The sequence below is a fragment of the Typopeltis vanoorti genome, chromosome 7 (assembly GCF_054136105.1).
Source record: "Typopeltis vanoorti isolate ZY-2024b chromosome 7, IOZ_Tvanoo_1.0, whole genome shotgun sequence".
Taxonomy (NCBI): domain Eukaryota; kingdom Metazoa; phylum Arthropoda; class Arachnida; order Uropygi; family Thelyphonidae; genus Typopeltis; species Typopeltis vanoorti.
Window position 1 is genome coordinate 124948254 of NC_143555.1, and position 14573 is coordinate 124962826.

At 36.3% G+C, this 14573-nt stretch overlaps 1 protein-coding gene across 1 annotated transcript in view; it reads left to right on the forward strand.

Annotated features, from left to right (window-relative positions):
* The window catches only part of LOC150105034 (MAGUK p55 subfamily member 7-like), a 256968-nt gene that overhangs the window by 163391 nt on the left and 79004 nt on the right, over nucleotides 1-14573 (forward strand). Inside the window, exon 9 of the mRNA XM_090395105.1 lies at nucleotides 10192-10273. Within this exon, the coding sequence (XP_090251231.1) occupies nucleotides 10192-10273 (82 nt within the window). The remainder of the gene's footprint in view (nucleotides 1-10191; nucleotides 10274-14573) is intronic.

A 14573-nucleotide genomic window follows, 5' to 3' on the forward strand; every position in this document is an offset into this window, starting at 1 on the left:
ATGCCTATTCTTTCTCTTCTTTATATTTGCTATTGTTTACATCTTTTAGTAAATCAAGTATAGTAATCAATAATCAGTTATCATTCTCATTAATTATTGTTGTTGTTTTTTTAATATATTCTGAAAGAACTTTCCTTTTCACCTGTCCTCCTCTCCTCAATGCAGGGATTAGTTACAATTGAAGTAACTGTTATGAAAAGACTACAACATGCAGGAATGAAATTGCTGGTAAATTCACTGCTTCGACAGATGGTTGGGTTCGTGGTGAGCAAGATACAATCGTCCCAACCTGAACGTGTTAAGTAACTTAAATGTTTCTATCATACTTACTTTATCCTCTTCACTCCACCTGGGAGTATAGGTCTTCCACCACCATTTTCCACCAGACTCTGTTTTTGGCGTCTGCTTTTATTAATGGTTCTAACATTCAAACATCCCAATCTAAGTTTGTGTTTTGATAAGGTGGCTTTCACAAAGGTGCCTCATGTTCACGGCAGCTCATATTCTATTTTCTTTGTCCGATATCACAGTTTGAAAGGTTTCAGTTTGCACAGCAGAATTTTTTTTCTGAGACTGGGTTGCTAGCCCTGTGCTCAATGCTCCCCATTTATCCAGGCTTGGGACTGGCATGCCAAGTTTTCACCCAGCATGACTGGGTTAAATGTTTCTATCATATCCCCTCTTTTTCATCTATCAAACAACTTCTGTAGTCCATGCACCCTCAATCTATCCTCATAGGGAACATTCTGCAGATCACTCACTATCTTGGTTGGCACCTCTGAATCCTCTCCATGATCTCCTCAGTTCTAAGAAACTCAAGAGATCAGACCTGAAAACAGTGTGGGTGTATCAGGTCTTTATAAAGAGGAATAACAACTTATCTCTACTTGTTAGTGTGTTCTTCAATAGCCAAGTGATATTTTGAGCTTCCTTAGCAGTATGCCTTCTGAACTTCAACTCTTCAACTCCTGTTTCGTGAAGTAAGTTCCATCAATGTAATACACAGCTTGTAATCTATTTATCCCAAAATGCATAACTTGACATTTCTCCACATTAAACTGATACCCATTATCTTTTGCCTGACAGACAGCCTATTTAAATCATCTTGCAAGCTCTCCACATTGTCTTCATTAACTGTTACTCTACCCAATTTAGCAACAGCAAACAACTGAATATTTCTCTTCAGATTATTTCCTATATTATTTATGTACCAGTTAAACAGTAGTGATCTTATCACGGAACCTTGTGACGCATCACTAGTCATCTGCCTTCTCCTGGATTCTGCTCTTCCATATACCACTATCTGTCCATCATCCACACTCATATCCATACAACCAGTGTAATATCCATCCCCATTTCCTCTAATTTGGGTAACAGAGTTCCATGTAGTATTTTGTCAAATGCCTTTGCAAATTCAATGGAATCATCATGTAGTCATCCATTTATCTAACTCAGCCGTCACACTATCATAAAAAACTTAGTAAATTACTGAATGGCACTAACTCTTTACAAAGCCATGCTGCCTCTCATAGAGTATTCGTATTCTTATCCATCTATTCATACCCATTCATGAATTCACTCTTCGACAACTTTTCCATTACTTTTACCACCACTCCATAGATACTATAATTTGCTACTGCAGTCTGAGCACATCCTTTATGCAAAGAAATTATTTTGTCCTCCTTCCACTACCTTGAGGCTCTGCTAGAGCTGAGACTTAAAGAGCCTAGTCATAGGCATTGCCAGTTTCCTTGCATATTGTCATTTGATGTAAGCAGATATCCCATATAATCACATAGCCATATTTACATTGAGATTTTACAATGCCTTAAGAGCCTCCAAGTCATCCACCTCTGTTCCCACATCAGTCCCTGTTACATATGTCATATCAGTAACCTTCCTCAGATGATATATCCTTGCAAGGTGGTCACTCAGTAACTCAACTGTGTTATCTTCTTCTATCACCTCATTACCCTCAGCACTCATTAGTTATTGTTCCATTGTCATTCTTCTTACTTGCCACATAATGAAAGAACTCTTGGATTTTCCTTGGCCTGATTAGCTAGTTGTGTCTTCTCATAGTCTGATTTTGCCTTCCTTACCATGCTGGTCAGCTTTCCTGGCTGCCCTTTGTACTGCTCATCAGCTTGCTGTCACCATTCTCCTTGTGCACTCTTCACAACACTTTCTTTGTAGCTCCTGCTTGATGGTACTATTCATCCATCTAACTCCTACCTGGTTAATCCTCCTGACTGGGTATTCTTCAATTCACATCATAACACAAGAAAAGGAGTGAATAATATTTATTCAAATATATTTTGACCTGAAAATTCCCTTGGCCACTAAAGATGATGGCAAATGGTTTGTGTTCTACTTTAATACATAGTAGAATATGAACAGTGGATTTGAAACTGTGAGAGCTGCATGATGTTATACATGAAACAATGTAAACATAACTGAGGAAACTGTATTATTAATTAAAACTTTAATTATATGTAATTAAAATAAGACTCCCAAATCTTTGATAGTGAGAGGCAGTCTTTCTGATTCAAGTTTAGATGATGAAGTAAGGCTTCAATGTGTTGAAATTTATGGATTAAGCATGTTTCAGACAATAGGATATTGTGTTCGGTATCTATTCCATGTTTTGCAAGGCCATATTTTTTGGGTTTCCTATTTATGATATAAGACTGGTGTTCTTGAATTCTTTTTTTCTGCTGAACAACCAGTTGTCCAAAATATGAAAGGTGACAGTCACAAGGAACTTGGTAAATGCCAGGGAAGAGCAAGAGGGTAGCATTTATTTTTAGATGATGGGAACTATGATAATGATAGTTTATTGACTGGAATAAATGTAGCCACTAGATTCTATTTCTTAAGAATTCTAGAACCAATTTCTAGAATAACAAAGGTTCCTCTCTTGCTCTTCTTGGCATCTACCAAGTTCCTTGTGACTGTCACCTTTTGTATTTAGGACACACAGGATGTACAGTAGAAAAAAAGAATTCAAGAACACCAGTCTTATATCATTAATAGGAAATCCAAGAAATCTGGCCTTGCAAAACATGCAATAGATACAAACCACAATATCTTATAGTCTGAAACATGCTTACTCCATCGTCGTCATAAATTTGAATGGTTATTTAAAGAAAGCACTGAAGCCTTGATTCATCATCTGAAACTAAGTTGGAACAATTGCCTCTCACTCAGGTATGGAAGATTCTTATTGTAATTACACATCATTAAAGTTTTAATTAATGATAGTTATTAATTAATGATAATCTATATCATTAATTAATTTTAATTAATGATACAGATATTAGTTATTAATTAATAACTAATAATACAATGTCTCCTCAGTTATGCCTTTGCCACTAACGATGGCCTATAATTTTCAGTTCAAAATATATGGTCTTTGAATAAATATTATTCATTCCTTTCCTTGTGTTATCTTGTGAATTGAAGAAACCATATGGTACTCACCTTAGTAAGATGTAGGACTGCCTGTGGAGGCCAGTCAAGTGTGGTGATGACCATGTACGCAAACCATTCAGTTGCAGCAGCAACCTTGTGGCATGGTGCATTGTCTTGCTGAAAGACAATAGTCAGTTCGGTAGAAACTCCACAAAGTAGGAAACATTGCATTGTCCAGAATGTTCAGATACCTTTCAGAATTCAGTGTTCATTGCATCATAAATAGAGGTCCAATGCCAGGAAAAACAGGAACATACCATCATACTGCCACCTCTAAATTTCATAGTTGGGATTACACATTCTGGTAAGAGACATTCACCAGGCATCTGCCACATCCATCTGCTCGGTGGTGGGTGTAGCATGATTCATCGCTCCATAACAAAGCTTTCCAAGCTTGCACATTCCACTGTATACTCTCTTTGTACCACTGAAGGTGACACTGCATGTTGGTTTGGGTAATGTGGAACTTTCATATTGCAGTCCTACCATAGAAACCCATGCTGTGAGCCTCGGCTCTGAATGTTTTTTTGCATATTCATGTTCCTATCAATGCCCAGAACTCTGCATTCAGTGTGTCAGCCAGCAAATGGCAGTTTTTACATATTATCCTTTATAGCACCCTTCAGTCACTTTCCATGAGTGTGGTGGGTCATCCACTGTGGGTAGCACTTCAAGTTGACTCCTTGCACGTCTATCTCAGTGTGGTATTGTTGACCTGGGATGGTATAATTTTTCAACAATTTGCCTAGCAGATAGGCCTGCAACTTGGCATCCTATTTCATCTGGAGAGAGTTGCACTGACTTGGGCACATCATATTCCTCCATTTATATCGGTTAGAAACACGTGACTTGTTATATGGCATGATGTGCCCATAGGGGTGTTCATTGACTTCTTTCCAAGCAGTGTATCTCTAATAGAACAATTACAATCTGATATTGCTTTCTCCGGATGCCTATTAACTATCTCCCTGCTAACATCTTACCCTAATCATGTTATAATTAATTATCTTGTAATTCCCCATATACTCCTCCTTCTTGGCATACAATATCCCAACATTTTGCAACCTCCTAAATCAAGATTGCACGATCACTCTCCCCAATCAAAGGCAATGTGGGCATCTTAGTTATGGTTACTGGTTGTTTAACAGAGACATACATGTTAGACATACTATATATTTTTTTAATAAATTGGCATCGTCAATTTATTCAAGTTTACTATTAATACTGGCTATTTTACTTGGCATAATAAATTATTTCAGCAGATCAAAGGTACTGCAATGGATAGTCCTATATTACCTGCTTTGGCTAATTATTTTATGGAGCATTTAGAGTGTCGAATTTCTATCACCATTTCTCCTCAGCCTCACATTTGGCTACATTTTGTGAATAACATCTTTACAATCTGTTCTCAATCTGAAACAGAACTTCAGTTTCTGATATAATTAACTCCTTATATACTTGCATCAAGTTCACTATTGCATGTGAATCCAACAAGAATCTTACCTTTTTGGATACTTGAATACATTGTAACTCTGCTGATAAAACTGAATTATCTGTTTACTGGAGGCCATCCTTTACAGGCAGATATATCCATGCATCTTCACATCTTTCTTTCACAAAAGAATAGGTATTATCAAAAGCCTTGTACACTGAACTGGCATAATTTGTTCTTTTAAGTCTCTTCTATTAGAAAAATAAAATAAAACTCACTCTATTACTTAACAGATACATCAAGACCTTGATACAAAAAATATTTGATAATTATCATCCCTCTTTTAATTTGCAATCTGATGTTAAAAGATCAGCATACTCCACCTTAAAGGAACATCTGAACAAATAGCAAGGACCTTTCACAGATATAATTTGTACATTACATCCAAACTACCCTGGAAGTTGTCATATTTCTTACTACCTATCAAAGATACATTATCACCTTTATCCTTGCCTGGTGTTTATCAGATGCCCTGTTCTTGTTATCTTTGCTACTTTGGACAGACTGGCTGTTCTGCTACTATTAGAATCGAAGAATATTAAGATTATATAAGATTTTTGAATTTTGAAGGTTCAGGCCTTGCTTCTCATGCTATTGACACTTGACACGGAGTTCACTAGACCCGTATCAAGATGCTACACAACAGTAGGTCCAAATTTGATCATCTATGTTTTGAATCATGTGAAGCTCTACACTACTACCATCCTAAACTTAATCGGACAGACTGTATGCCTATTTCTAAGGTTTGGAAAGTGATGTTAATTGTTTATATTTTTATTTTATTATTTTAAAATTAATTAATTACACATCTATTCCCACTTCTCTGAACTGTAATAGTGTTTCTTTCTACTGGACAGCTGCAACCGAGACATATGATATTATATACATGCTGTATGACTTATTCTTGTATTCAGATTTTAAATATTACTAGTTTTTTTATCTTCTTCCTGAAAGAAGTTCATGACATATTGAGCAAAATATATACAGGTTTCCCTTGATATATGCGGTTAATTAATCCTCGATGGACACCGCATATATCAAAACTGCATTATTCAATGTTAAGAATTAGTGGGAATAATTATAATGAATTCTGCAAAATATAAAAATTTAAACATCATTTATTTTTTAAGGTGACATGTATTTATATATTTTATTTATACATATTTGTTACATAAACACTTATATAAATATTTATTTTTTATAAAAAAAACTTATCTAACGTAAATTGAACAGTGGTAGCTTTTTTTTTTCCTCCATGATTTTGCGTTAACAATCAATTTGTTTATCTAAACCGTGACTAACGTTCATGCTAGTGAACTATCACTAGCATGAATGTATCTAAAGCTTTTTTTTTCTGTCCATGATTTTGCGATAACAATCAATTTGTTTATCTAAACCGTGACTAATGTTCATGCTAGTGAACTATCACTAGCATGAATGTATCTAAAGAAAATTACTATCAAATAGTGATTTTCTTTAGATACATCTTCCATTTCTTCAGTTTCCTTTCCTTCTTCCTCTTCGTATGCCCGTTGATATTCGATTCCAAGAAGATCTTCGTTACTTAGGTCTTTCGAATGTGATTTCCCGAATATTTTCTGAATCGACATTCTCAAAGCCAAGAGCACTTCCAATCAAAACAATATTATCAATAACTTTGTTGACGGGATTAATAAAACTACCAAAATTATTTGCAGATTCAGGCAAAAGATTCTTCCAAACTGCTCTCATACAGTTGGCTGTCACTTCTTCCATGACTCGTGAATGTTTATAACTGCTTGTTTAATATCGTATTTTTTTCAAAATTCCTCTGTCGTGGTTGGATCGTCTCCAGTTGTAGCTTGAATTGCCTGGGCGAAAGTTCTTCTAATATAGTAAGCCTTGAATGCAGAAATGACTCCCTGATCCATAGGCTGTATCAAAGATGTCGTATTCGGTGGTAAAAATACAACCTGCACATTACTATTTAAATCATTAAGTGAGATGGAATGTCCAGGGGCATTATCCAATACTAAAAGAACTTTGAAAGCTAAATTATTTTCATTGCAGTATTTTTCAACTGCGGGACAAAAATGCAAAGTGAACCATTCTTCAAACAACTGTTTGGTAAGCCATGCCTTTTTATTTGATTCCCATATCACTGGAAGGGATTGTTTGTTACAGACTTTAAAAGCTCTTGGGTTCATTGTTCGATAAATTAGTATTGGCGTTAATTTGAAATCACCTTCGGCATTACATCCAAGTAAAAGTGTTAAGCGATCTTTGGATGCTTTATAACCAGTTGTGGTTCATTTTTTTCTTGCTAAAAATGTTTTTGTTGGCATTTTCTTCCAAAACAGGCCAGTTTCGTCTACGTTGAATATTTGATGATCGTCGCACCCATTTTCTTTAATTCAGCTGGATATCTGGCTGCATCTTTATCAGCACTTGCTGCTTTGCCTGTTAATTTTACATTTTTCATTCCGGATCGAGATTTGAAATTTTTTAATTTCAAATCTCGATCTTGCAAAAAATCTTGCAAAAAATGTTGCAGTCACACCTTGATATTTTCTTTAAGTGTAGAAAAAAGGCTTGAAGCCTTGAGCCTAAGGTTATTGCTGTCGATGGGAATACGCTTCTGATTACAATCTTCTAGCCAAAGAAATAGTAAATCTTTCATTTTGATCATTAATGGATTTCTATTCCTAGTAGACTGCATACTCAAAGATGCAGATACTACTTTGCCTTGTTCGCGGTACTCAATCGCTTTATTTAAAATGGCCCATATAGTTGATTCACCAAAGCCTAGAGCTCTTCCAATATTTGCTTTGCTTTCTCCGTTATCAAACCTTTTAATAATGTCAATTTTAGTATCCAAAGTAATAAGTTTTCGCTTATTACTCTTTTTCGAGGCCATGGTTGTGAAGAGTAATGCTTCACATAATTTGAAAATTACGTGATATACAGATAGGCCGTAAGCGTACACTGTAATACATACACATATACGTCTGTACGCGGCACTCTCTGCTGATAAATTGAAGCACTGAGACTGAGGCCGAGTTACAAATGTTGGAACACGACTCGTACCACTTGATCTGATCAGTTTCATTGACCAAGTCTAACGCTTTGCTTATTTTAAAACTTTTTGGGCTGCACTAATCAAATTTGATACCGCATATATCAAGTTTATGGTCACAATAATTTTTTGTGCACTAATCAAAACCGCATTAATCAAAGCTGCATATATCAAGAGATACCTGTATCTTGTCTTAAACTTTTCAATAGCCATTGACATTCTTTAGCTGTGGACTTCACAACTGCGACTGTCTTGAGGATAAGGTGATTGGCCCTATGTCTGTAGATGCATGTGTTCACGGGGCTGATTTGCCTGTTCTGGGGGACAGAAAACCTGAGTTTCTGGGTGAAAAAACCTCCCTACCTCTGTATGAGACCATCTAACTCACCTTTAGTTGAAAGAGACCAGATAATTGTTCCTCACATCTTAGACAGGAATTGAACCCAGGTCTTTCTGACCAAAGGGCTTCATCTATACCGCCTGAGCTATAGAGGCTTGCGCAAAATATATATAGGAATAATAAGTTATATTTGGTTTTCTCTTACATTTGGTTATGGATAGTTCTTGTGATTCTGTGACCATGTCCAGTACTCTCATACCCTAAGTCCCCTCCAGAAAAAATTATAGACAAAATAGCAACTGTTTTTCTCCCAGTTTGACAAGAAGAGGTGATTCTCGTAGGATATCTATTTTGAATGTATTACTCGTATCCTAAAGATATTTCATCTTGCAGTCATGTAAAAAACCCATTGACCAAATCAGATTACTTTTACCTCCTCTAAAAGATAAAGTACAACTGCTAGGCTACCTGGAATCAATAATATTAGCCACAGGGTCCTCTGGAATAATGCTAAGCTTCTACGTAGAGGCACCTACAAATTTGTGCCAATTCAAAGAAAGTGCTGAAGTTCATCTTCTATATCTCAATAAGAGACTTAACTTTTTATGCCAAAAGGCTGGTGAAATTGATCATTAAAAACTGTATTTCCTAATTTAAAAAAAAAAAAAATGTGTGTAGGATCCTAATAATGCAATAATTTTTAATTCAATGTTCTTGTGACCACACATGAGCATCCCAACAATAATAGTGGTCTAAAAATCTCAAGACTATGGATGGCATACATTAAAACATAACATCTGTTTCAAATTCCCCAACAATCCCCATTCAGAACTTCAAACAACAATTTCAGATAATGATATGCTTACATCATTGATGGTGGATTTTTTCTGTTATTCATTTGTTTACACTTGCTGATGGTTTATGGGATATAAAGTGAAATATAGATATCTAATTTATACTTTTAATTAAACTTCTTTACTGTGGGCATGTCTTTTCTTATCCTTTTTTAAATAGATTTTGCATAGTTATCATTAGCCAAGAGCCTTTTGCATAGGAATTTTCATGGGTGATGTTTCACTGAACTGTTCCATCATTATTCCTCCACTCTCCTTTAATTTTGAAAAAACACAAACAACTATTCATCTTAATACCTACATTCAGTTTCAAAGTTTCTGAACCAACTTATGCTCCTCTTTTATTCCATCAACCTCTGTTTTTTGGGACTTTCTTCCTCACACTCTTTTTCTACAGCCTTCAGCTGTTCAAGAACCACATCAGCAGATTCCATATTCTTGTTCTTCATGTTCTTCACTTCTTGTTCACATTGTATTTATAAGTTTTGACACCTCTGGTGTGTGTGTATATGTGTGAAAAATATTGAAATTTTAAAAAAATATAAAAGATCAAACCTGCTACATAGGAGTCCCTATATGTATTGGTACATTCTGTCTGCCTATGCATGTTTTATTAAACATGAACAATAACTGTATTTTGTTTACTTTTTTTCAACAGGATTGGGTAATTATAATCAAGAATTCAAATATAATGAAGCTTATTTAATGTATTTTTTTAACTCTGCATGCTGATGTCACTCAATATTTTCTTTGTTAATTTATTATAATTATCTAACTGATTCTAAAACAATTATTCAAATTAGAAAGAAATATATATATATACATACATATACACACAGATACTGTTTGATTCAGATGATACCTTTACTAAATTTATAGCTACAGATATATTTCTCTGGTACCAAATGATGCCAGTGAAGATTCCTCAGCAGTAATAGTACTTAATGTTGAACTTAAGCCTTGTTTATTTTTATAGGGTGCTACAATTAAAATAGACGAATCTACAAGAGCTGTAGTTGTTTCACGTATAGTTCCAGGAAGTATAGCAGACAGATGTGGTTAGTAAAAATTAAACTGATCGATTCATTACATTTTTGTTGATACACTAAACACCTCATTATTGACATAAGTTTATAGAATTTATGATTTTGATAGTGATTTTACTTTACCAATTAAACTCAAGAATTATGTTGGTCTTTCCCCCCCCCCCTCCACAAAATTCATATGAATTACTTGGGTTATTGAGAAAGAAACTATTGAAAATAATTTAGTACCACTGGTAACAAACCAGAATGGGATAGTTAGTATAAAGCATCAAGATAGCGGTGGACTTAAGGGACTTTGCACTTTATGTACATTAATCCAGGAGCATTTGGAACAAACAGGAGGAATTTTTGGCATTAGTTGGCTTATCCTGACCAAACATGATTTGATTATCATGATAATTAATGGTGTCAATATACAAAAATGCTATTATGAATTAGCATTTCATAATAGCTTTTTTATTATTGTAATTTTCATACTGTGAACTGTGCACCATGTTACATACACCTGGTTGATATATCTTAGGAAAGTTGAACATTCATTAATTGAACAATCACATTAGTTTCTGACACTAGAGCACCATCTGCATCGATATATTTATATGGAATTATACCCATCATTTATGAGGAATTACATTCTTAACCAGTATTTATTAGGGTCAAAGCTGTATAACTGAAAGGAGACCTCCACATAGCCTTTAAAGGAATGTGGAGAACCGATCAGGGCTTCTGACCTAATCTCGAATCCTCACCTTCTCGTGGTGCACCCTGTTGGGTATCTACCTGGATACTGAACAAACCTTGGATGGGCTGGCAATTTGGGATTTAGCTGACCAAATTGTATTCTTATTGGTTAAACCAAAATACAAAATGATGGTACAACATGACAAAATTTCATGCCAGCTGGGGCATCGCCCGGTTAAATAAGACCTGCGTTGTTTTCGCCAGGGAACCAAGGCGAACAGCGAAAGTCAGCTACTGGAACAAATCTGAAAACACACCCAACTCAACATCACCAGAGTTAAAGATCGATACTGTCAACATAAGCCTGAATGGCAAAGAAATGGAGCTAGCTAAGGAATTAGATAAGTACCAGATCGACATAATAGGAGTGACTGAAACAAAAAAGACAAAAACTGATGAGATCTTTCTGAGCAATAAATACAAAATGTTATATTCAGGCAATGACAATCAAGGAAAAGAAGCAGTAGCCATAGTATTCAACACAAAATATGAGGCTAATCTTCTTGAATGGCAAGCAGTATCAAGTAGAGTAATGTGGGCAAATATGAGAATGGTGAACTGAACAGTTCCTATGTTGTGCCTATGGTCCAACAGAAGGTTCTACTAAGGTAGAATGGAGGAATTTTTTCAGGCTTTAGAAAAAGCATGTGTGGACAGACTTATGTGTTCGTCGAACATGTTGTTTATTATTTTAACGGTATAATAGAACACAGAAACTAAGTAAATAATTAATTTATTAACTTGATGCTGATATTTCGCTGGTATTATAACCAGCATCTTCAGAGCACAAAAACACTGTTTGTCACAATACGCGAGACTAAAACAACATGGTGTACATTAACAAAATTGTAGCAGCAACACAAAGACTAGAGTCCTGATTGGTCAAGATGCTGGTTATAATACCAGCGAAATATCAGCATCAAGTTAATAAATTAATTATTTACTTAGTTTCTGTGTTCTATTATACCGTTAAAATAATAAACAACATGTTCGACGAACACATAAGTCTGTCCACACGTTTAAGGATTCTTCACGGAGACGATATCGTACGCAAGACACGACGATATGGTAAGTGGAAGTTGAAATTGGCGCGGCAACTAAACAGGTTAGCCTTCTTAAAGAGGTGCCGAGACACCAAATTAATACCGAACTGTTTTAAAATCAAAAACAAGTTCCACTCGGCCAAAGCCCAACGCATCTATAAACGAGCGAGTGTAGCGCTTTTACGCGAACAAATTAACACCACTCGCCGGGAATTAGCACAAGCAAATACAACCATCAGCGCATTACGAGAATCACTACATAATATTCTAAATACGGAACTTTGGCAGATCTTAGAGAACATCACCGACGCAACGGCAAAAAAAGAATTCGACAGAGTCAAAAAACCGGCACCAAAAGAAGTTCGAAAATCTACAACAACGGAACACCATACAACGACCGCAATTACAACAAGACCTCGTCGTTGTGAATCTATCGTCACTCACCTTAAGCAAAGAAGCCACAACTGCTTTAAGTCGAGGGCACAACTTTGCCATAACTCCCAAGCAAGTTCCAAAAGCCGAAATAATGGCGTCCATCGAACGAGGAATTTACGACCTGCCTCCAACAATAGCTAACAACATACGTTTAGATGTGGCCAACATCCTAATCAAGTCCAAGCCTCCAAAACGTAATATCCCACATAAGGAATTCATGGCTATAAAAGAGCTACACAACAACAGCCAGATTACCATAACAAAAGCAGACAAAGGAAATGCAACCGTGGTGATGGACACAACTGAATATGAAAACAAAATGCACACACTATTACAAGATCAGTCAACATGCAAAATTATAGATCGCAATCCCACCAACACACAAAAGAATAAGGCGCGAAAATTATTAAAAAAAGTCACTTCCTGGCCCAAAGACACAGTTAACAAACTCAAACCCTTCCATGTTAGAACACCGAGGATCTATGGATCACCAAAAATTCACAAACCAGGCACACAACTACGCCCAATTGTGGACAGTATAAATAGTCCCACATACAAACTGGCTAGACATTTAGCAAAGCTACTAGCCACTCTCACTAACAATTCTCCCTCCTTTATCAAAAATTCAGCACACCTAAAAAGCATCTTACAACACCTCACCCTAAAAAGCTCAGACTTAATAGTAAGCTTTGACATCACTTCACTATTCACAAATGTACCACTAATAGAAACCCTCAATCTACTGAAGTCACACTTCCCCCCTGATATATTTGAACTATTCAAATTCACAATACATGCAGGATATTTCACATGGAAAGGGAAAATATACAAACAAATTGATGGGACAGCCATGGGCTCCCCCCTTTCTCCCCCCCTAGCCAACTTTTACATAGAACACCTGGAAAAACAAGCAATCAATACAGCCACTCTCAAACCAACACTTTGGCTACGCTATGTTGATGATGTGCTTGCCATTTGGCCACATGGCCCTGAGACATTGAAAACATTCCTAGCACATTTAAATAGCCAACACCCAAAAATCCACTTTACTATGGAACCGGAAGCCAACAACTGTCTGCCCTTCCTGGATACACTCATTACACGTCTCCCAGATGGTTCCTTATCATTTTCAGTTTTCAGAAAACCCACACATACAGGCAGATACTTACACAAACAATCACACCATCATCCTTCTCAACAATATGGCATTTTAAAAACGCTAACCCATAGAGCGAGAGCAATCTGTTCAAATGACAAGGCTCTTACTGCTGAACTGACTCACTTACGCCACACCTTCTTGGCCAACGGCTACAATCCACAAAAAATAAACAAAATACTAAACACTCCTAAGAAACCCCTCCCACCATCCACCACAGAGAACTACAACAAAACAGTCACCATCCCTTACATTAAAGGCACATCCGAAAAGATCTCAAGAATTCTCATTAAACATAAACTACGCACTACATTCAGACCATGTAGCAAATTAGCCACCCTCATCCGCTCACCCAAGGACAGCATTCCTCCTTTATCACATCCAGGAGTCTACCAAGTACCCTGCTCATGCAATCAAGCCTACTACGGTCAAACAGGAAGAACTGTGAATATCCGCATCAGCGAACATAAACGATACGTCCGGAAATATCATTATGGGAAGTCGGGCCTAGCAGACCATGCTCTGGATACCCCTGCACACAGGATCAACTGGAAAAACACAAAAGTACTACACAGAAACCCATATAAATCAGAGAGATTGTTCTTAGAGGCGACAGAAGCCCTAAAACACACCCCAAATCTCAACAAATATGGCTGTATTAACTTACCGAAGATCTGGGAGACAGTCATATTAAGGAAAAACTAGCACTTTTCTAGGACTCTAGCAATATATGATAGCGTTTTTTTTTTGTTTTTTTTTTTTCCTCAGATAGAGGGCGCCAAAATCAGGACTCTAGTCTTTGTGTTGCTGCTACAATTTTGTTAATGTACACCATGTTGTTTTAGTCTCGCGTATTGTGACAAACAGTGTTTTTGTGCTCTGAAGATGCTGGTTATAATACCAGCGAAATATCAGCATCAAGTTAATAAATTAATTA